General features: G+C 40.5%; 1 protein-coding gene across 3 annotated transcripts in view; it reads right to left on the bottom strand.

The window, feature by feature from the left end:
- LOC124115625 overlaps positions 1-23,852 on the bottom strand; it is a 247,733-nt gene that overhangs the window by 85,481 nt on the left and 138,400 nt on the right. For all 3 annotated transcript variants that reach the window (XM_048387630.1, XM_048387629.1, XM_048387631.1), the window contains exons 6-12: positions 23,000-23,132; positions 21,298-21,432; positions 18,583-18,686; positions 18,141-18,265; positions 16,616-16,860; positions 14,323-14,523; positions 11,287-11,460 (exon numbers count right to left, since the gene is read on the bottom strand). In XM_048387630.1, coding sequence (XP_048243587.1) covers positions 11,287-11,460; positions 14,323-14,523; positions 16,616-16,860; positions 18,141-18,265; positions 18,583-18,686; positions 21,298-21,432; positions 23,000-23,132 — 1,117 coding nt within the window. The remainder of the gene's footprint in view (positions 1-11,286; positions 11,461-14,322; positions 14,524-16,615; positions 16,861-18,140; positions 18,266-18,582; positions 18,687-21,297; positions 21,433-22,999; positions 23,133-23,852) is intronic.

The following is a 23,852-nucleotide window of genomic DNA, read 5'->3' as shown; positions in this document are numbered from 1 at the left end:
CAACACTAATTGGGAACATTCTGGAGCTCCAGTCACACTCCATCAACACTTCCCGATCTTACAGAACTGCATCTTACTTCCTTCATCGTTGTTATTTCCTAATTCTTGACAAACTCTAGATAAGACGACCACATCATCAAGATACTCACTAAAATAAATGATTTATCTTACCTTGCAAAACACGCTTTCAATTCACCTTTCCAGTCTAAATATTTAAAGAATGTACAATTTGTCATATAACTTCTTCAGATACATTTCCACCTTAAATTCCACACTGAAGAACTGTTACATTCTTGTACACAGTCAAGTATTTTCAACACTTAATGACTAAGTAAGAATTTTGACTCAATCACTTGAAACAGATGCCCAATTTTGGACATCAATTCAACTTTTCGTCTCAAAACTCAACAAAATGTTCAACCAGTTAGACAACATCCCGAACATGAACACATTTTGTAGTAATTAAGCCTTCACCTAGGCATGACACATCTAAGTGAGCACGGACATGAACTAATCGTAAAAATATATAACAGTTACCTACCTGTCCATTGTGAGTGTAAGGGCATTACCTTGGTGAACAACACTGAAATCTAAACTCATCTGTCATTGTCTATTTCACGTGACTATTTCACAAACATTGTCCATTCCTAATAGGAGAAACTGCATGGCAACATCCTTGTTAAACAATACCCAGGTAATGTCTTTGCTCGACAGCCAACATTCACATTTATTTTGTCAAAAACAACAAGGGGGCTGAAAAGGCGAGTTGACAGATATACAGGCCCTGAATGACAGAAACCTCTGCCGTGTTGTAAATCGACCGGCATTCTCGTGACACACAGCGACATGCTAGCCTTGCCATTAGCATCTCTTACAGAACAGATGATCCACTCCAACTGCCCATTTCCTGTCTTGTACTTGCAGGTTAACATGTTCATGCGTCCTTAATGTGTGTGGACCAGTCACATTAACGATTAGGTGTAACTCAATACGATTGTATAATTGCAGACATTGTTATAAACTGTTTTTTTGTTATTGAGGAAAACATTTCGTTAGGGCATAATAAAGTAATTTTTAGATTTCCATTCACATTTTGAAAACATTTCAGACAGGAGGCATTCTATTTGTCCTACTTTAAAAATTTTCTTGGCATCAGTGTACATTCTTTCTTGGCTGATTCACATGAAGAATGAATGTAGGGTTGCTAGGTGCATTTCATCAAGTATACCAAGAAGGACATAGGCATACAAGGAAACATACACACAGAAGGGGACACACAGAAGGAGATACACACATAGTAGGGGACACACAGAAGGAGATACACACATAGTAGGGGACACACAGAGATGGGGACACACAGAAGGAGATACACACATAGTAGGGGACACACAGAAGGAGACATACACATAGTAGGGGACACACAGAAGATACACACATAGAAGGGGACACACAGGAGATACACACATAGTAGGGGACACACAGAAGGAGATACACACATCGTAGGGGACACACAGAAGGAGACATACACATAGTAGGGGACACACAGAAGATACACACATAGAAGGAGACACACAGGAGATACACACATAGTAGGGGACACACAGAAGGAGATACACACATAGTAGGGGACACACAGAAGGAGATACACACATAGTAGGGGACACACAGAAGGAGATACACACATAGTAGGGGACACACAGAAGGAGATACACACATAGTAGGGGACACACAGGAGATACACACATAGTAGGGGACACACAGAAGGAGATACACACATAGTAGGGGACACACAGAAGGAGATACACACATAGTAGGGGACACACAGAAGAAGATACACACATAGAAGGGGACACACAGAAGGAGATACACACATAGTAGGGGACACACAGAAGGAGATTCACACATAGTAGGGGACACACAGAAGGAGATACACACATAGTAGGGGACACACAGAAGGAGATACACACATAGTAGGGGACACACAGAAGGAGATACACACATAGTAGGGGACACACAGAAGGAGATACACACATAGTAGGGGACACACAGAAGGAGATACACACATAGTAGGGGACACACAGAAGGAGATACACACATAGTAGGGGACACACAGGAGATACACACATAGTAGGGGACACACAGAAGGAGATACACACATAGTAGGGGACACACAGAAGGAGATACACACATCGTAGGGGACACACAGAAGGAGATACACAGATCGTAGGGGACACACAGAAGGAGATACACACATCGTAGGGGACACACAGAAGGAGATACACACATAGTAGGGGACACACAGAAGGAGATACACACATCGTAGGGGACACACAGAAGGAGACACACACATAGTAGGGGACACACAGAAGGAGATACACACATAGTAGGGGACACACAGGAGATACACACATAGTAGGGGGCACACAGAAGGAGATACACACATTGTAGGGGACACACAGAAGGAGACACACACACAGAAGGGGACACACAGAAGGAGATACACACATAGTAGGGGACACACAGAAGGAGATACACACATAGTAGGGGACACACAGAAGGAGATACACACATAGTAGGGACACACAGGAGATACACACATAGTAGGGGACACACAGAAGGAGATACACACATAGTCGGGGACACACAGAAGGAGATACACACATAGTAGGGGACACACAGAAGGAGATACACACATAGTAGGGGACACACAGGAGATACACACATAGAAGGGGACACACAGAAGGAGATACACACATAGTAGGGGACACACAGTAGGAGATACACACATAGAAGGGGACACACAGGAGATACACACATAGTAGGGGACACACAGAAGGAGATACACACATAGTAGGGGACACACAGAAGGAGACACACACACAGAAGGGGACACACAGAAGGAGATACACACATCGTAGGGGACACACAGAAGGAGATACACACATAGTAGGGGACACACAGGAGATACACACATAGTAGGGGACACACAGAAGGAGATACACACATAGTAGGGGACACACAGAAGGAGATACACACATAGTAGGGGACACACAGAAGGAGATACACACATAGTAGGGGACACACAGGAGATACACACATAGTAGGGGACACACAGAAGGAGATACACACATCGTAGGGGACACACATGAGATACACAGATAGTAGGGGACACACAGAAGGAGATACACACATAGTAGGGGACACACAGAAGGAGATACACACATAGTAGGGGGCACACAGAAGGAGATACACACATAGTAGGGGACACACAGAAGGAGATACACACATAGTAGGGGACACACAGAAGGAGATACACACATAGTAGGGGACACACAGAAGGAGATACACACATAGTAGGGGGCACACAGAAGGAGATACACACATAGTAGGGGACACACAGAAGGAGACACACACATAGTAGGGGACACACAGGAGATACACACATAGTAGGGGACACACAGAAGGAGATACACACATAGTAGGGGACACACAGAAGGAGATACACACATAGTAGGGGACACACAGAAGGAGATACACACATAGTAGGGGACACACAGAAGGAGATACACACATAGTAGGGGACACACAGAAGGAGACACACACATAGTAGGGGACACACAGGAGATACACACATAGTAGGGGACACACAGAAGGAGATACACACATAGTAGGGGACACACAGAAGGAGATACACACATAGTAGGGGACACACAGAAGGAGATACACACATAGTAGGGGACACACAGAAGGAGATACACACATAGTAGGGGACACACAGGAGATACACACATAGTAGGGGGCACACAGAAGGAGATACACACATAGTAGGGGACACACAGAAGGAGATACACACATAGTAGGGGACACACAGGAGATACACACATAGTAGGGGACACACAGAAGGAGATACACACATAGTAGGGGACACACGGAAAGGAGATACACACATCGTAGGGGACACACAGAAGGAGATACACACATAGTAGGGGACACACAGAAGGAGATACACACATAGTAGGGGACACACAGAAAGGAGATACACACATCGTAGGGGACACACAGAAGGAGATACACACATAGTAGGGGACACACAGAAGGAGATACACACATAGTAGGGGACACACAGAAGGAGATACACACATAGTAGGGGACACACAGGAGATACACACATAGTAGGGGACACACAGGAGATACACACATAGTAGGGGACACACAGAAGGAGATACACACATAGTAGGGGACACACAGAAGGAAATACACACAAGGGAACACACATGATTTTCTTCATGTGTAGGTATTTTGGGATAACAAAATGATGTGATTTGGGTTGTGAGAGAGTTAGATTAAAGCCACTTTGAAAAGTAATTCAGTCATATCACAGTGTCTCAATTAAATGGGGGAGGAAATCCCAAAGTGATACAGGTCACAGATGTTTACCACTTTGGTGGAATTCATGAACAGACATATGGGACTAACCAAAGATAATGGTTTAGATGAATCAGTCTGAACCCATGACCAGTAGATCCTGGCATGGCTAAGGGACACAACTCTTCACACTACTTTAGTGTAAGCATCTGAGCTATTTGGTATTTTCAAAACTACAAAGCGCAGGTTTGAAGATAAATCACAGCTACATTTCCGGCATATTTATTGGTGTGTATATTTTCATTTTAAACACAATAATACTTCTTTCCATGTGTCCCAAACAACAAAGTAATGGACAACATTAAGATGAGGAACTGTCAGCCATCATTAATTAATATTGTGCAGTCTTTTAATTTGCATAAAGCAATATTGTTAACTTAACTAGAAACACTTACTTGACCAATAAAATACTTGTGTGACAAAAAGACAAGAATACTTTCTGAACAAGGGTAAAAGTTAGCGTGGCTCACTAATACCCCCGGCCTGCCTAGTGTGTCAGTAGTTTCAAATTAAATAATGGATAGAGATAGGGTTTGAAAAATTCCTAAAAAAATGGAAAAATAATAAAAAACATTTTTTTGAATGCACCCCTCCATATGACACAGATTATATGTACTAAGTTTGAAATGAATCCACTGAATAGTTTAAGAGAAATCGCGCGGACAAAGTTTTCGGACGGACGGACGGAACCTTGGTATAACTATATACCCCCGACCTGAAAGTTTGGGGGTATAATAAAACAAAGATACTTAGTGTAAGCCTCTGATAAGGTATGTAGTCTGTATAGCTGCAGCAGGGAGTTGCTGTGTGAACCAGGTCTGGCTTAAGATAAGGACTGTCAGGAAAGACTTAAAAGATCTTGTGTTTTCTAACTTTTCCAAACATTAGAACTGGTAAACATGACCCCAATAATAGAAAGAAGCTGGCCTGAAACATCATTTACAATATTCTTAAGGAAGAGAATTTATGGATGTCACCTTCTTTATTATGAGGAGCACAATGTTTTGGAATATATATTTACTCCTGATGAAGGAGTAAGTATATACTCCAAAACATTATGTTCCTCATAATAAAGAAGTTGACATCCATAAATTCTCTTCCTTATGTGTATCACTTTTAAATGCCTTTCAAAGACTTGTTACAATATTCTTGTGTGTTAGTGAGTGAGTTGGATTTAATGCTGCTTTTAACAGTATTCCAGTTATATCGCGGTGTGTCAGCTTAATGTGGGAGGAAAGCCTGAAGTGATGCAGGTCTCAGACGTTTACCACTTCGGTGAAACCCACGAGCACGGGTATGGTGCTGACAAACCTAGAAACATAATCGGGGCGAATCGAGATTCGAAACCACAATAATTGGTTTCTGGCATGCCCAAGGGACGCAACTCTGCACAGCAAATCATGGCGCCTAAGACAATTGGGCCACCCTGCCCCCTTCCATATTCTTGATTCAAAATATGAACACATATATACCACTGTAAAACCTTCCCTGTAAGTAATCTCATGGTCTAAACAATGCCTGCTCCAGCAATAGAGACACAAATCACCCAGACTTCTACTCTACATATTACCAGTGATTTGAGAGCTCTCCTCTACTGCAAGTCACATTTGGTCTCATGATGAAGGGTAGTTCAACTGACAAATATATGGCTTCAAGTTACAACTCGACCTCACTCAACTTTGAAAGTATTTTGGGGTATGGATAAATGAAAAGTGTCCACTTCATTCATCCTAAATGCTGGGTTTGTTTGGATATTTGATATGATTAAACTGCTGAAGAGAGGGTTCACTTATGGAATTCAACTTTTTTATTCTTTTAATACGATATTTTTTACAGGTGCTTGACGTAAGTGATAAAGAACTAGTACCTGCACAAAGCATGAAATTCAATGTTTACACAATAGTATAGATTAGATATGACCTAATCAGACATTTTCACAATTTAATATTTGAATATGAGACAAGCATTATATTTGGAATCAAATTGAATGTACAGTGATATACGGTTATAACGAATTCAAAGGGACCACTAAATTTAGTTTGTTTTGACCATTGTTCGTTATAAGCACATTTACAGCATATATACAGCAAATTAACAGGAACAAAAACCAGTTTGTTAAATCCGTCAGTTCGTTATAAGCATGTTCGTTATAAATGTAGTTTAGTGTACATGTATATGTTTCAAAGTTCATAAAGATCACTCCATGGTGTAGTGGATAGAGTGTCTGCCCGGGGAGCAGATCGGGGGTTCGATCCCTGGTCGTGGCATACCAAAATATGTGAAAAGATGGCACTTGTTGTTTCCCTGCCTGGCACTTGTCATTAGGATAAAATAGGGACTGATCAGCTCAAAGTTATGTGTATACTGTGCCTGAGTAGGGCATTCATGTTAAATTGCTGCATGGTTTCTCAGTGGGCTAGCACTATAATTAGTCTGGGCTAGTACAAGCAGACACACATACACATATACGAACATGTGTGGAAACCCAACTCAGACACAGCATAGTGACTCCGACCCGAACAGTCCTTGTTTTATCCCCTTATTGACAAGCTCCAGGCAGGGTAACAGCAAGAACCATCTTTCGAGTTGCAACTTTGGAATCAACTCGTAACAATATTTTTCCTGAAGTCATAAGCAGCAAGATACAGTGCCATACAACAGACAAGTTGTCAGTGAAAATGGGGTTGTGAACACACTGTGCCATGTAGAAAGTGGTCAAATGCAACAAATGTTATATTTGGTATAACACTTCCATAGGAAAGTACATATCTCATATTTTTTTTGGTATTGTGTTTTCATAGCTTTCAGCCATGGGAGTCGTGCCAATTTACATTTATCAGAGGGGTACACAAAGTATGTGAACTAGACTACCAATTTTCAGACTTTCATTTTTGTGGAAGCCTCGGAAGCTGAGTGGGCTAGATGACTTTGTGTGCTGGCAATTAGGTGCCTCACTCTGAGAATGTGGGTTTGAATCCCGGTTGGGACTTAACCCCCCAAAAGTACTGGATTTTGGTTTGGTTTGTTGTTTTACGCCGCACTCAGCAATATTCCAGCTATATGACGGCGGCTGTAAAAATAATCAAGTCTGGACCAGACAATCCAGTGATTGATATAATGAGCATCGATCCACGCAATTGGGATCGATGACATGCATCAACCAAGTCAGCGAGCCTGACCACCCGATCCGTTAGTCGCCTTTTACAACAAGCATAGTCGCCTTTTACGGCAAGCATGGGTTGCTGAAGACCTATTCTACCCCGGATCTTCACGGGTCCAAAAGTACTGGAATTGGTACTTTACAAAGAGAATGGGATTGTCCTGAGGAAATGGAACAGGTGAGAATAGAGAAGCGACTATACAGTGTAGGATGACTTGTTTCTGTGCTGGCTATGTTATGCTATAACTAGGGCATATCTCTCAGTATATCACATTTTAACTGTCATGAATTATGCATGTTCCAGGGCTATAAATGTCAGATTTAGGTTATTAATTTCCCCCATAATTCATATAAAGAATGTTTTACAACACACATATGTGACCTGGAACTTTTCCGAAAGGATATTAGTGTACTGGGTTAAACAAGGTCACTAGTCCAAGACTAGTGAAAAACTGGAAGGTCTAGTATTGTCCCTAAAATATACACATTTAACATAAACCACTCTGTCTGAGGATCCTGATGGGGGGGGGGGGGGGGGGCTTTCAGTCAGTAGTCATTATATTTTCATCTAAGTAAAAACATTCTATGCATCATATTTAGTAAGTTTATATGTTGCAAATAGGAAGCTAAAATATTACGTCATCTCTATGCAGATATGGATCAACAGTCTGTCTGTAGGGAAACATGGACAGCTGCTTCTGATTTTGTGTCATTACTGTAATTCATGTTTTGCAAATACAAATCACTGGTTTTGTTGGATCGTTAAATGTAGTTATGAGGGCTGATCAATAAATCAAACAGGAAAACTTGTCCTGACGACATTAAAATGATCTATTTTTCAACACAATCCCCTTCCACATTGATACACTTCCGTCAACGATGGAGGGATTTTATCCCAGTTTCATAGCAGTTATCTTGGCTGTCCAAAACATTCTCTACAGCTGCTATAATGTCATCATTATTCCAGTCAAAATGGGTCCTGGCTAGAGTTTTCTTCATGTTTGGGAACAGATGGAACTCTTACAGATCGTGGGCCCCGTTCCTCAAAGCGATCTTAGCACTAAGGTGATCGTAAGTCCCATACTATACCATAGGCTTACGATCATCGTAGCGCTAAGATCACTTTGAGGAACGGGGCCCAGATCAGTAGAATAAGGTTAGTGTTAAAGGGGTTCAAAGCTACACTCTTGGCTTGTAGCCACTGCACTGACTGATTGGAAGAGCAGACCTTTTCCCAGTTTCCCGCAGTTTCCACACGGAGGCTATAACCTTTCCAGTTGAGGGGACAATCTTTGTATTCTTTGGTGATGATGATGTCAAATGCTTTGACTGTTTTGATTGTTGTTTGGATTCGGGCTGGAAGTGAGGACTCCAGGTGTCATTCATGGACACAAATCGTTGCAAGAACCTTTCTAGATCAGCTTCAAACAGAGCTAGTTTATCATAAGAACTGTTGTGATTTCACTGTGTATCATCTCTATTTGATATAGTTGGAATAATACAATTGACTTGTTTTTGGCAGAGATATCTTATGAATAATGGAAAGGGTTTTGTTGCCTCTATTTTATCAGGTGTCAGAAGCAATGGGACATAACAAGCTGATACTTTCTTCATTGCCAAAGTTTCTGTGATAATGGAATGTATTCTTTCCTGGAAAATGCCTACTGAAATATGATGCTCAGTCAATCGCCGGGCGACCATCACCATATCCTGGATGCTCTGGATCATTTCTAGTGTTGCTGACATCACCGGCCTTCCAGGACGGGGGTCACATTCAACGCACATTCCTCAAGTTCATTTTCCAAAGGTTGTCACTAGGGCTGGGACGAGTCCAAATTTACTACCCGGGTACCTGACCCCCTATTACCCGGCCCTACCAGGATTACGGCTATAGGTCTCAAGATTTGGGTACAAAATGTCCAAATGTGAATTGTTTTACCGCAGCCCTGGCAAAAACTATTAAGATACACATATAAAACGATCTGTATACACTGCAGTTGATAGATGCTTTTTCCTTACTCAAACATATTAAAGTCAGAACGAATGCTTGCATAGTCAGGAAGAAATGTGAACATCATCCATACTTGTAGTGTAACCATTGAGTTTTAAACATTAAACAGTATGTCAGGTGACTAGCCACGGGGGATGGGGGGGGGGGGCTGGGTACCCGGGTCCTACTCAGGACTAACCCGACCCGAGTACCCGAGTACCCGAGTTACCCGTCCAAGCCCTAGTTGTCCCGACATTTGCTCAATTGACTCATGTTGTTGTGGATATACATCTATGACATCACATAATGTCCACAGCAAAAGATTTCACTATTACGCGATTACTTCCATGTGAAGCTCAAAACATATTAATCAACCTTTAACATATTACATAAATCTTTTACGACAAACATTTTACTCATACGTTGTTTTACAATTAACAGCACAACCCATTAGGACCCTCTTGTCTGAAGCGAACTGTGGACAAGATGGATACACTGACGAACTACTACTTACACTACAACTACTAAACTAATGAATGTTCATATCACATTTGAACAGAATAAGTCCCAATACCCTGGGATAACCAAGGGAACTAAATATACTTCTCAAAAGTAGTTAAAGAACACCCAATTCTTTCATATTAGGCTAAAAAAAATAATAGTCTTGGTTCTCAGGCACCACCCACATCATCATAAAGTCTGCCACACGTTTTGTTTTTATTTCCATTTTAAAAAAATATAAAAGTCCCAATACTTAAACAATGCACAAACAAAATGGAAAATGGAAACAAAAACAAAACGTGAAATGAACTTTATGATGATGTGGGCAGTGCCTGAGAACCAAGACTATTATTTTTGTTAGTCTTACTATAGTTAATCTGTAATGTCGTTGGGGGGCACGGGTGGCCCAGTCGTCTAAGGCGCCGCGATTCGCTGTGCAGAGTTGCATCCCTTGGGCACGCCAGAAACCTATGATTGTGGGTTTGAATCCCGGTTCACCCCGATTATGTTTTTAGGTTTGTCAGCACCATACCCGTGCTCGTGGGTTTCACCGAAGTGGTAAACGTCTAAGACCTGCATCACTTCGGGCTTTCCTCCCACATTAAGCTGACACGCTGTGATATAACTGGAATACTGTTAAAAGCGGCGTTAAACCCAACTCACTCACACTCACTGTAATGTCGTTACAAATTACTTACTAACATGAAAGAAATGGGAGCTCTTTAACATTTTCTGAGTAGTATATATACATTTACTCACTTCAGTCTTTTCAGATTAGATGTGTCTCAGTTTGGAAGATATTAAAGAAACAGAAACTTGAAGCTCTGCATTGCCATTTAGTTTCAAATAAAAAAATGTCACAGTATTTCTTATCAAGTACGTTACTTAAATCACCCATGGTTCCACTTCTAAGTACAATGAGAGATGGACATGCTTATGATGACTCATTAACCGTTTAAGGCATCATCACTATGGTGTTTGTGTGCCAGGCAGGAATAAAACTGTAATTCTTTTTTAAAACCATTTGAGAACCACAGCAGATTCAATGACCTAATTAATGTAAATTGGATTTGACATGCTGAAGAACTTTTTTGTTCTTGAACTGATTATTTGTTCCAGATTATTTTTGACGCATTTCTGAAACAAATGTTACAACATTGTCCCAGCTATATACATGTGTGTGAAATTTGAAAGAAGGGAGACAACTCACCACTCTGAAGGGTCCACTGAAGGTGGCGAAGAAGATGATGCCAGATCCTGCCATGACGAGAGGGGGTAGGAAGCTGAGCAGCCAGCCCACAGCCTGCCCCCACACAGGAAAGTTCTCCGTCCCCTGGGGCCCCCTCACCGTCTCCTCAGACAGAACAGACAGGCCAAGGGCTATCTGCAAGTTAGAATAAAAATAAAAGGTTCACTGAAAGATGAGGAACAAACATAAGAAAAAATAACATTCGCAAAACATTCTCAGTTCACATGGGGCGGTCGGTAGTCTAGTGGTTAAAGCGTTCCCTCATCACGCCGAAGACCCGGGTTCGATTCCCGGCATGGGTACAATGTGTGGAGCCCATTTCTGGTGTCCCAGGCCATGATATTGCTAGAATATTGCTAAAAGCGGCGTAAAACCAAACTCACTCACTCACTCAGTTCACACAATCTGGATCAGATGAACATCTACTACATATTGTTTGAAAGGATTCATGCCATTGGGATATGAAGCGACATACCATATTTCCTCTAAAAAGCACCAAGTCTCTATATGATAGACACTGGCCTCCAATAAGCACTGGGTACAAAGCAGCATACAAAACAATAAGAGCTGGGTATCCAATAATCACAGAGTATGCTAGATTTAAATTACTTCTCCTGGGTATAAATAAAATCTGTGTATGTCAAATTATAAGTGACTGGTACTGTGCCTTATGTTGAAGTTGAAACATTAAAAGCTTGGTCTCTATTTACCGCCAGTCTTCCATTTCCAACTGGGTTTGGAAGCTTGTTCGGGAATAAGCCCCTAGTGCTTATTAGAGGAACTACTGGGTATGTTAACTCAGCCTGGTCACAAAGAGTGGTCAGTGGTCATTAAGCCACACATTGCTACCCTACTGACAGTCACTTGCCATGGTTTGTTTTGTTTTAATCATAGGTATAATGTCTGATAATGTCGCCTATTTCAATAAGTGTAGACATGTAGCATACCTACTCTTGTGTCAATGTAATGATCGTTTATGTGAATAATTTCTAACAATTCCAGACATGATTTAAAATAAAAGTCAAGTTAACATGTAAACCATCCATCTTTGGAAACAAACTACAACCTGCTTCTTGCAAGCCCCTGACATTGCCACTCTACATCATACAACTCAAACTATGAGAATTTTAGGAAATATTTTTTGTGAATATTTTATGTCTGCTTCAGTTAGTGTGTCAGCCGTGGAATAACTTCAACAGAGCAAACCAATGTTTACTTGCCCGCAGGGGGTATAATTAAGTTAAATGATGATAACATTCCAAAGTAGAGACAACATATGGATAACAACTTCTTTATTTACTGTAAAGGCAACATTTCTGTATAGATCTATACCGAAACGTCGCCTTGCTTGACAATGGTATAAGGATCTACCACGCAAGCTCCGACGTTCATACAGTTTGGCCCTCACTCTATGAAGGTTCATACCCCAGTGAACTCACTCAGTGAAGTCAATTCTTAAATGTTGTTTTCGCAATTGAAATACAAGACCATGGGAAGCCGAATGGTTGATCTCAAATGGTGATCTGTCACAGTGTTCCAAACATAAACTAGAGGCCCATAGGGCCTGTATCTTTCACATTGATATTTACGCAATCATAACAAAATATACATTTGCATTGTACATGTATATAATACTGCAAATAGTTTGTAATTTTGACTCAATCAGCATTTAAAATAGGTGGATGGCAAATATGACAGCATGAACGTGTACTTCTCTAGATACAAATGTAGCATAAAGATCTGAACCGTTTCCATGTTATGTTCCAGGATCTAAGTTTCCAGAGGCAAGGCTGGACCCAAGGACAAATCCTATTGGCATAAATGTATTATTCTCTTCTTAAGAAACAAATGTATACAATGTATCTGTTTATTATAGGATGGGGATAATATCAGTTTGCATGGTCAAGGTTATAACTCCTTTGGCAGTGCCGGACAGATGAACAGAAGGGTCAGTCCTGGTAGCATATGTGTATTTGTCTTGTTATACTAAGCAATTACATGTATACATGTATAATTCTAATATTCTATTCTAATATCATGATTGTGTTTGTCTCTTTATGCCCAGCAATTGTATGTACGGTTATGGGGTGGGGATCTCAACTGTTTCAAAGTTATGACCCAGGGGTTAAGTCTCCAGGGGTAGAGCAAGAGCCCCCGGGCCATTCTGATAGCATCTGTCCATTCCTCTCATTATACTCAGAAATGGTGCATGTGGTTATACAGTGGGGATCTTAACTGTGTCCAAGTTATAAACACTTTTTGGCCCCGCCCCTCAGCCCCTGGGGGGGGGGGGGGGGTCAGCTCCTCTATTTGTACAATTTTGAATCCTCACCACCGGAGAATGCTTCCAACCAAATATGATTGATATCTATACTAAGTTCCAGAGAAGAAGTCGTTTAAAGCAATATAGCCAAATTACGCCTATTTGGCCCCACCCCTCAGCCCCCTGGGGGGTCAGCTCCACCATTTGTACAATTTTGAATCCTCACTACCGGAGAATGCTTCCATACAAATATGGTTGACGGATCGACGGACGCCACGCTATGGCATAAGCTCACCTTGGTCCTTCAAACCCGGTGAGCTAAAAGGTAACTGGTAATATACCAAAGACCAACAGTTTAAAATTATAAACTATAAACATTCAAAGCAGCAAATAAAATATTTCAGAATAAATATCCAAATATATTTTTGCTGGGACATAAATTCTTTTGAGTTATTTAGAGACATATCTACTGCGTTTTGAAATTTGAGATAGTCTAACTGTAGATTATACACCTCTTATTTTCATTTGGAAATGGCCATTGTTATATGTTATATGCATCGATGCGATCATTAGATCAATGTTTTCAAACATAAGGATTTGTGTGAAAAGGCATGTTAGTTTTGAGGTATCAAATGGAATTAGATACCTGATTCTTACCAATCAGAATGAAGCCTTTTCTAGTGTCATGAAGAATATTTTATATAGTTTTATCCTTATCTTTGAAGCAGACTCACCATAAGGAATATGGGCATGCCAAGCTTCCACATCCACCTCATGCACGGGCTCTCCGCACTGCCGGTCATGTCCGATATACGAGTTGCGAACCTCCGAACTCCATACAGCCACATGGTCACAACTGTCTCCAACAGACATATGCACGGGATGGCCACTTTGTACACATACTTATCCAGGAGCTGAACTACGTACAAGCCCGCCTTAAAAAGAGGAAAAGTCTTATAAAGGACCAGTCATTTATTAAATGGGTTGGAGGTTCAGAGATTGTTGATTCACTAATTTACAGAAAAAAATTACCGTATTCAACGTAATAAGCGTCTTAATAATTAGAATATTATTTTGGTGAAAAAAAAACATAGTTGAAAGATAAATTTCGTGGTTTATGCTGACAGCCTGAAATGTTTATGTTGACAGATATATTTTTCCAGAATTTAATTGCCCATAAATGAGGGTTCATATAACACACGTGTGCATATTATACCGAATAAATAAGTCTTGTGTACATTGATCAAACGGAAGGGATGCTAATTGGGCTTGTCCACTAGCCCATATATCAGCAAATATCGCCTTGGGCGCTTATTAGAGCGGGGCGCTTATTACGTCGAATACGGTACCCTCCCCTAATGCTTGTCATATTTTTAATGCCTCACCAACTTGTACACTTTATTCATGACCCTCCCTAGAAAGACAATATACAGAAACACTTTATATTTAAGGCCCCTCATGGTTTATTCTCCCTGCAGTGTTTTATTGTACTCCCACTCGTTTATTTCTTATACGAGATATCAACATTATGTACAGCCTCTTTAAGGGTGTTAATAAAATGTACAAGATCTAAAACTATTTACCCATATTTAAGTAATGATGAATCCCTGAATACAATCATAATCCTCGGCAATGTCAGACAAGTCCATACAAGTCTTTCCCGCATATTCTCATAATTAGCACGTTGATTATCTGCACCTTTTCTCCCAATACCGATTGTCGAATTTCTCCCTCTTTTGGATGCAATTGTTCAGCCATTGCGTTTATCTATGTTGCCCAGCTACAACTTATGGGGAACAACTCACTAGACGCCCCCCTCTCAAAAATAACCTTGTTCAATTTATTACGTCATCAAGTTGCGAGGGCATGTTTGAATCTCCAGAAATGACGTCACAAGAGAAAAATGTTTTTTCATGAAATAAACCACGCTTCGTTCCTCATTGTTCTTTGTGATTTATCATGCAGCTATCTTATATTTTCTTATAAACCGTCCATTTTTCCATGACACTCCCCCCAAAATATGTGTATCATTTTTAAGACTCTCCCCCCATATTTTTTCGTGACACCTCCACCAAAATTATTAAGGCAGGGCGCTTAATTCAGCAGTGAATACAGTGTGTATTTATGTCACGGTTGTAACTTCACCAAGACAAGCATCGGACAACTTATTATCTTTTTTTTACCATTTGTTTACAACCACTGACCTATGAGTAAAAAACACAGTCCACACAAAATACCAGCAAGAAAGGGACTTTGTATTATGTTACAGTCAGCAGTATAACAGGTATATCACCCCAGCCTGTAACAGTTTGAATCTGGGACATGCAAACCAGTGGTTGATACCACGAGCATATGACAAACAATCAGGCAGGTCTCCTCATCAGTCAGATTGTATGACTTTATGGTGAGGTGAGGTAAAATGGCGTTTAACATAGCATTCAAGATTACTGCACTTATATAGCGATGTGCATGTGTAAGCAAGGATTATATCCTACCTAAATATTATCCCGGGGGAAGTTTTACTCCAGAGTATAGCATAGGATAGGATTAAACACACTGGTATGGGTTCAAATTTACTAGGGAGAATCATCCTGACACTAGAGAATTTCATCCCCGGGATAGAAAATAGAGTAGGATAATATTCACTCTTACACATGTACATGTATGTTTGTGTGTGTGGCTGCTTGTACTAGTCCGGTCTAATGCAAGTCTTATAGTGCTACCCCACTGAGATACCATACCTCAGTCTTAAATGGTTACCCCACTCATAAACAGTATATGAGACTCTGAGCCGACCAGTCCTTGTTTTATCACCTTAATGTAAAGTGATAGCCAGGGTAACAACAAGTACAAAACTCAAAGTCGTTTTGTATGAGGCGACTGGGGATCGAACCACCGTCCTTCCGCTCTTGGTAGATGTTCTATCCACTAGACCATGGAGAATATCTTATAACTTCATGGGGATCAGGGCTGGCCCCCCCAAATGACTTTAATCATAAATTTAAAGGGCAGCTGCCTTTGAATCACCTGTGTGGCCGTTACGAGGCTGACAGAAAACAGGAGGATGAAGATAATGATGAGGCAGACGAGGCGTCTGACGTGCGTGTTGAGATGCAGCTTCCAGACAACCTCGGCGTGGATGGTGTGGAGGAGGACCGCCTGGGTGCTGACCCCCGCGATGAAGAGCGTGACGTAGAAGATGACAGACCACAAGGGGGCAACCGAAAGTGATGAACTTACAGCTGGGAAGATGGCAAACCCAAAGTCAATGTCTGAAACATATATACCACATATTGAAGTATGTTAACAACCTGATACATCCTGAAACATATATACTCCATCAAGAAGGATGCTAACAACCTGATAAATGCTGAAACATATATACTCCATATAGAAGTATTCTAACAACCTGATACATCCTGAAACATTTATACTCCATCTTGAAGTATGTTAACAACCTGATACATCCTGAAACATATGTACCCCATCTTGAAGTAAGTTAATAATCTGATACATCCTGAAACATGTATACCCCATCTTGAAGTATGTTAATAATCTGATACTTCCTGAAACATATATTCTCCATATAGAAGTATTCTAACAACCTGATACATCCTGAAACATATGTACCCCCTCAAGAAGGATGCTAACAACCTGATACATCCTGAAACATATATACCCTCCTCAAGAAGGATGCTAACAACCTGATACATCCTGAAACATATATACTCCATATAGAAGTATTCTAACAACATGATAAATCCTGAAACATATATACCCCATATAGAAGTATGCTAACAACCTGATACATCCTGAAACATATACATCCTGTCTATGAGACAATAGACAATAGTTTAAGTATAAAGTGTTATTTCACTTGATTGAGGTAACCATTTTATATTATCAGATATTTATCAACACAAAATACATAACAATGGCATATTACTACCCTTAGAAATATCCGCGTTCATAAAAAGCGCATGTGCACTAGTGCAAATATCACTCAATGTGCATGATTTGTTTAAGTCATCAGGAAGGCATTTGTTGACGTCATTTGAATCTTATATGAATGACGTCCAACTAGAAACTATGTCATAACTGAAGATTGCTGATGTCATTCAACAATTGTGGTTTTCTAAGACAGCGGTTGTGATCAGTTTTATACAACAGGGTCCAGTAGATGTTTCCAAAGGGAAGCTAAAAAAGATTAGGCTATAATGGGTAATAAAACAATTATTACACTTTCATGTGTGTCATACTGATTTTATATAACTCGTGAATGAATTCTGTATTATCCTTGCTCTTGTTCGGAAAATACAAGAATTCCCACACAGTTTGGCACACATGCTTGTATAATAATCTCTATATATGCTACAGGGTATATGTATTATCATCATATCTTCCCTGAAAGGAGACCCATGATGGTACTCATTCCTTCTTCCTCCAGCTTTCAGTAATCATATATGTTCCCTGATTAAACATATTCCTGTATGTACATCCTGCAGATGCATAAAACATGTAAAATACGATGGATGAAGATGTGACAGTATACTTGTGAGGGTGAGGTTGCTGATTGGCCGATTTGATGACAGACCGTAGACACCCAGCAATGAGAACATGCAGCAACCAGCTACTGTTGTCGTGGCGATACTGGCAAATGTCACGCACAAGCAGTTTCTGAAGAAAAGACAAATGAAAAAACTGAAAAATCGCTAAAACTGAAAGGAAAAACTTAATCTGTTCATTGTCAATATAATAAAGGATATGTGCAAATAATATCTGAAAGATGTTTTCTGACACTAGCAAGGCAGGAAGCTCAAGCAGTGAAAAATTAAAGGGAGACAACTCCTTATGTCTTGGCTAGAATTTCATCAGCGCAGATGTGTTTGAATGGGATGTCAAAGACAAAAACATTCTGACCTGACACAATGGTCAGTAGCCTGGTCAGTACACCCACCTGAAGCAATGGTCAGTAGCGTGGTCAGTACACCCACCTGAAGCAATGACTGCCGAGATGTGCGTATCCTGATAACGTGATGATACACCCTGTACCACATCCTAGCGTGGTCAGTACAAGGCGACACCCATCTGCCCACACCTTCAGTATACATGTGGAGAGAAATGAAACTCATTTATATCACCATACACAAAAACACCACACAAATATGGCCCAAATATTGTCGCCCCATATTTGAATGAGGAAAGTTTGCTTTTTCACACATCAGCTAAAAATTATCTTTCATAGAAAATTAAAATTAAAATCATGAACTATAGATACTAAATTTTCTTCTCTCCACATACATATTCCTGTAAGCCTAACATCATACACTTCTCAACAAATTATGCCGATATAAAGATGTATATTAATAAAAGAATGTCATTTTCTTTCCCAACTTAATGTAACTTCAAATGTGGTAAAACATTCTGTTAACCAGCCACACGTAGGTACCACACTGTGAATATATCTAAAATATTAGAAAAAGCAATACTTATATCGATTAAGTCCCCGTCAAAAAACATTTTTATTACAATGAGTGTGCTTTAAAGTGAATATAATGAGGGAAAGTGAACATAACGAGTGAAAGCAAGTTTGATACATTTTGAAATACGCTAGTTGTAATAAGAAAGGTTTCTAACGGGGACACGGGTAGCATTCTACTCACTTAAACTTTGCATAAAATCTAAATTCACCATTGAAAAATATGTTTGTGGTGTAAGAGTGGCGTATGAATACCACATTCCTAGCTGAGGATTCGACCATAGGCTGTTCTCAACCTGGCAATAAAGTGCCCAGCTTTCTTCGTGATGATTATAAGAAACAATATGATGCTGGTTCTCAAATCATATTTATGAGAGCATTTATATACATAACCATCACACAGTTTTGCGTGCAACTAAAAAATCTAGCTTCAAACGCAGAGTGAGTGGAGCTGGCGAGTTGAGTCATGTCATGTTCACCATGTGATTTCATAGGAATCAGGAGATTTGATATATTATGAAATTTGTTGTAATTACCGATAAGACACACAAAATATTTACGACAAAGGATTGCATCAGAAAGTAACGACTGTCCACTTGGTCCTAGGGGCGCTACTCTCACTTACAACTCGAAGTTCAAGGTCGTAAGTAGAGGGGGCAATGAATGCTTTTGACAGAATACTTTGTTTATTAATGATTCTCTGAAATTTTCTACAGCTATGATGCTTGTACTAGTACAATACAAAAGTAAGAGTCTGTATACTCTATTTCAAATGCATTTGTCAACGAGCTCCGTGATAGATCACATGCAACAACATAAACTCTTGACTTGACTCCAGTAAAATATGTAAACAATACAGTTTTGAGATGCATGCATGCAGAAAAAATAGTGTCTATCATAGAGTAGAGTAGAGTGAGTGAGTGAGTGAGTTGGGTTTAATGCCACTTTTAACAGTATTCCAGTTATATCACGGAGTGTCAGCTTAATGCGGGAGGAAAGCCCCAAGTGATGCAAGTCTCAGACATTTACCACTTCGGTGAAACCCACGAGCACGGGTATGGTGCTGACAAACCTAGAAACATAATCGGGGCGAACTGGGATTCGAACCCACAATCATAGGTTTCTGGCGTGCCAAAGGGACGCACCTCGCACAGCGAATCGCGGCGCCTTAAGACGACTGGGCCACCCGTGCCCCCGAGTAGAGTAGATGCTACAGAGCACAGTTGTACAGTGCTGACGACACCCCATTTGAAGGATGCCAAAATAGTTCCATCTGCATGTGATGATATTACACAAGGTGTATTAAAGGTGTACTGTTATAAAACAGGTGATCTCTTCATGGGGGAGTAATACACAAGTTTACAAAAAACATCATTTAATTTTCACCCACTTAAAACTCATTTGTAATAGGATTGTGATTCGGGAGCAGCAGACATGGTTCAGATTCAGAGTGAGTAAGTAAGGTTTTACATCGTTTTTAGCAATATTCCAACAAAATCACGGCAGGGGACGCCAGAAATGGACTTCACACATTGTTCCCATGTGGGAAATCAAACAGGGCCATGTTTGGGCTAGTAGTGTCAAAAGGTATTTTTAACAGTCTGGATTTTATAGTTAACTTATTCCAGGTTTATGCTGCTGCTATGATTTTCAAGTCTGGTTACAAAGATGTTTATTCAAGAATGATATTCACAAGATATTGTTCATGAAAAGGAGCAAGTCATCAGGGATTTATGCACAATTCTAAACAGGGTGCCTCTGGCAAGCAAATAGGGAAGAAACAGGTTTCACACTCACATCTGTACAAGACAAATAAAAAAAAATTCCCCAATTTTCAAACACATTGAAAACATTTAATGAACATAAAAGTTTATCTCAGTTTTCTCTTTTGTTTAATGCCACACTCAGCAATATTCCAGCTATATGACTGTGGTCTGTAAATAAACGAGTCTGGACCAGTCAATCTAGTCATTGACATAATGAGCATCGATCTATGCAATTGGAATACGACGAGCATAGTCGCCTTTTACGGCAAGCATGGGTTGCTGAAGACCCATTCTACCCCGGATTTTCGCAGGTTGAACTTAAAAGTATAGATGTTACCATAGCAATAACTAATACAACTTATTTCTAGATCTTATAGCCATGGTTAACCTCCATCATCTAGCATGATACTATCTACAGCTACAACTAATGCTAGTTAGTGAACATCTTATAGCCTGTAGCTAACCTGTATTTTACCTAGCATGTGCCACCTGGGCATCAAGAAGGCTTTGATTCCTTGGACGGCACCGTCGATATGGCACAGAGCGATGAACATGGTAAACAAGAGGACAAACGGCGCAATAGCTGTGATGTAGGCTGCCTGGAACACAGAATGGATGAGTGAGAGTAGTTTCACACAGCTATACTACTCAAGATAAGTTAAACAACACCCAGAATTGGAAGGCTGTGTGTTGCAATTCCCACCAGCCATGACAGATTAACTATAGTGGAAAACATTCTTTAACTTCTCTTCAGTAGAATATATTGCAATATTCCAGCAAATATCACAGCAGGGACATTAAATATAGTGAACACTTTAACCGCTAGTCTAACCCCCAACCTGCCTAAAGTTTGATCCTTGTATCACAATGTACACAATAAATTCACACATTGTACCCATGGGGGGTACATGGCAAGTGAACACTTTAACCACTGGGCTACCCAACTGCTAGACGAACACTTAGTCAATGAAAACATTTCTTTAAAATGATTATCCTATTTTTTCTTCAAAAGAGCCTTTTCTCTTTTGCTGTTTTCTGTTTTCTGCTGTGGAATCAAGAAAACTAGACTTGGTGTAGTTTGATCTAGACTTGCCTAGACTTGCATATACATTCCAGAGTCATGGTGCAGGTCTACCCTCCCACTGCCCATAGATCCTAATAACACAAGGTTTTTCTTTCACAGCCATCGAGGCTCTATTGCAGTAAGGGGAGTTAGAGTGCTGTGATCACTTGCATCACAAGTATTTTTGCATGTGTGACATTTCAGCGGAAAAAGGTTAACAAAAATATATGTTAATTTTGATTTATTTTTCTTTCCACTTTTGGTGCAAATAGGGTCGAGAAATTAGGATCCTTGTTTCCCAAATTAATAATTAATGGCCTTATCATATTTCTTTTTGGTTTTGGTTTGGTTTGTTGTTTTAACGCCACACACAGCTATATTCCAGCTATATGACAGCAATCTGTAAGTAATCGAGTCTGGACGAGACAATCCAGTCATTGACAACATGAGCATAGATCCACGTAATTGGGATTGATGACATGCATCAACCAAGTCAGCAAACCTGACCACCCAATCCTGTTAGTTGCCTCTTACGACAAGCACAGTCGACTGCCTTTTTCGGCAAGCATGGATTGCTGATGACATATTCTACCTTCATGGGCCTATTTCTCAATGTCTTGATAATGTTGGGAGTAAAAGCATATCCATACATGTTGGCGATAGTCACATCATTGATAGAACTATGAACATTTTAGGAATATCATATTATGTGCGATACACATCTGTTGAAAACAGCTGAATAATGATTTGATGGAAATGAAGAGTGTTTTCTTATTTCAGATTGTGTAAAGCCACATATAATATATGTCCGACAGTTTTGTGGTCTGATCATGTGTGAATGTGTGACTGTATTGTACATGTGTGTGTATGTGTGAAGGTTGTGTGTGTGTGTGACTGTATTGTACACATGTGTGTGTGTTTGTTTGTTTGCGTGCGTGCATGCGTGTGTGTGAAGGCCATGTGTGAATGTGTGACTGTACTGTACGTGGGAGTAAGTGTGATGGTTTTGTGTGATGGTCTTGTGTGTCATGCGTGATGGTTTTGTGGTCTCGTTACGTGTGACAGTTCTGTGTGAGAGTTGTAGTTATGCTGTTGGTGCCTACCTTGCCCATGGAATGTGGTCCCCAGATGATGATGAAGGCTGCGGTCAGCCAGACAAGTAACAAGCACACCACCAGGTGGAGCTGCAACTGACCGGTGTCAGAGAGCCCGTCTGATACGTTTAATACATCCTTACTGAAACAACAAATGGCAATTGTCAGAGGTAATTCCTAACACTGGAGAGTATGAATTGGTATGCTTGTGTAGCAGGGCGTGGAGTCATCCCACGGCGGACATCCTTACCATGTCAGCTTGCTGACAGTGTTAACCTCTTTGGTCATCTGGACAAGGCCTCCAACCTCTGATCAGAAGGTCCGTGGTTCGAATCCCATCACGGGACTCAGAAATTTTATGGCCGCTACATTGGCGCCCAACGTGGGGCTGAGCATGTTCATATTAAATTTGAGCAAAATAAGCCTCAGTATCCTACTATGCGGCCCGGGACGTGCCTTCTGTTGACGGGGGAGTATGTAGCAGGGCGTGGAGTCATCCCACAGATGACATCCTTACCTTGTCAGCTTGCTGACGGGGTTAACCTCTTTGGTCATGTGGACAAGGCGTCCGACCTCTGATCAGAATCACTTGAATCAGCGGATGCTTGGCTCACTAACATCTGTTTGATTCAGTCACCACTGCTCCATCACGTGCCATGAACATTTAATGATTTTGTTTTTTTGTTTTGTTTGTTCAGCAATATTCCAGCTATATGATGGCAGTCAGTAAATAATGGAGTCTGGACCAGACAATCCAGTGATTGACATCATGAGCATCTATCCAAACAATTGGGATACGATGACATGCATCAACCAAGTCAGCCAGCCTGATCACCCGATCCCGTTAGTCGCCTCTTGCGAC

Source organism: Haliotis rufescens, unplaced genomic scaffold (assembly GCF_023055435.1).
Source record: "Haliotis rufescens isolate VD_foot unplaced genomic scaffold, xgHalRufe1.0.p SCAF_7, whole genome shotgun sequence".
In the NCBI taxonomy this organism is placed as follows: domain Eukaryota; kingdom Metazoa; phylum Mollusca; class Gastropoda; order Lepetellida; family Haliotidae; genus Haliotis; species Haliotis rufescens.
Note: the sequence above shows the minus strand (reverse complement) of the source record. Positions and strands in the feature narration are given on the sequence as shown.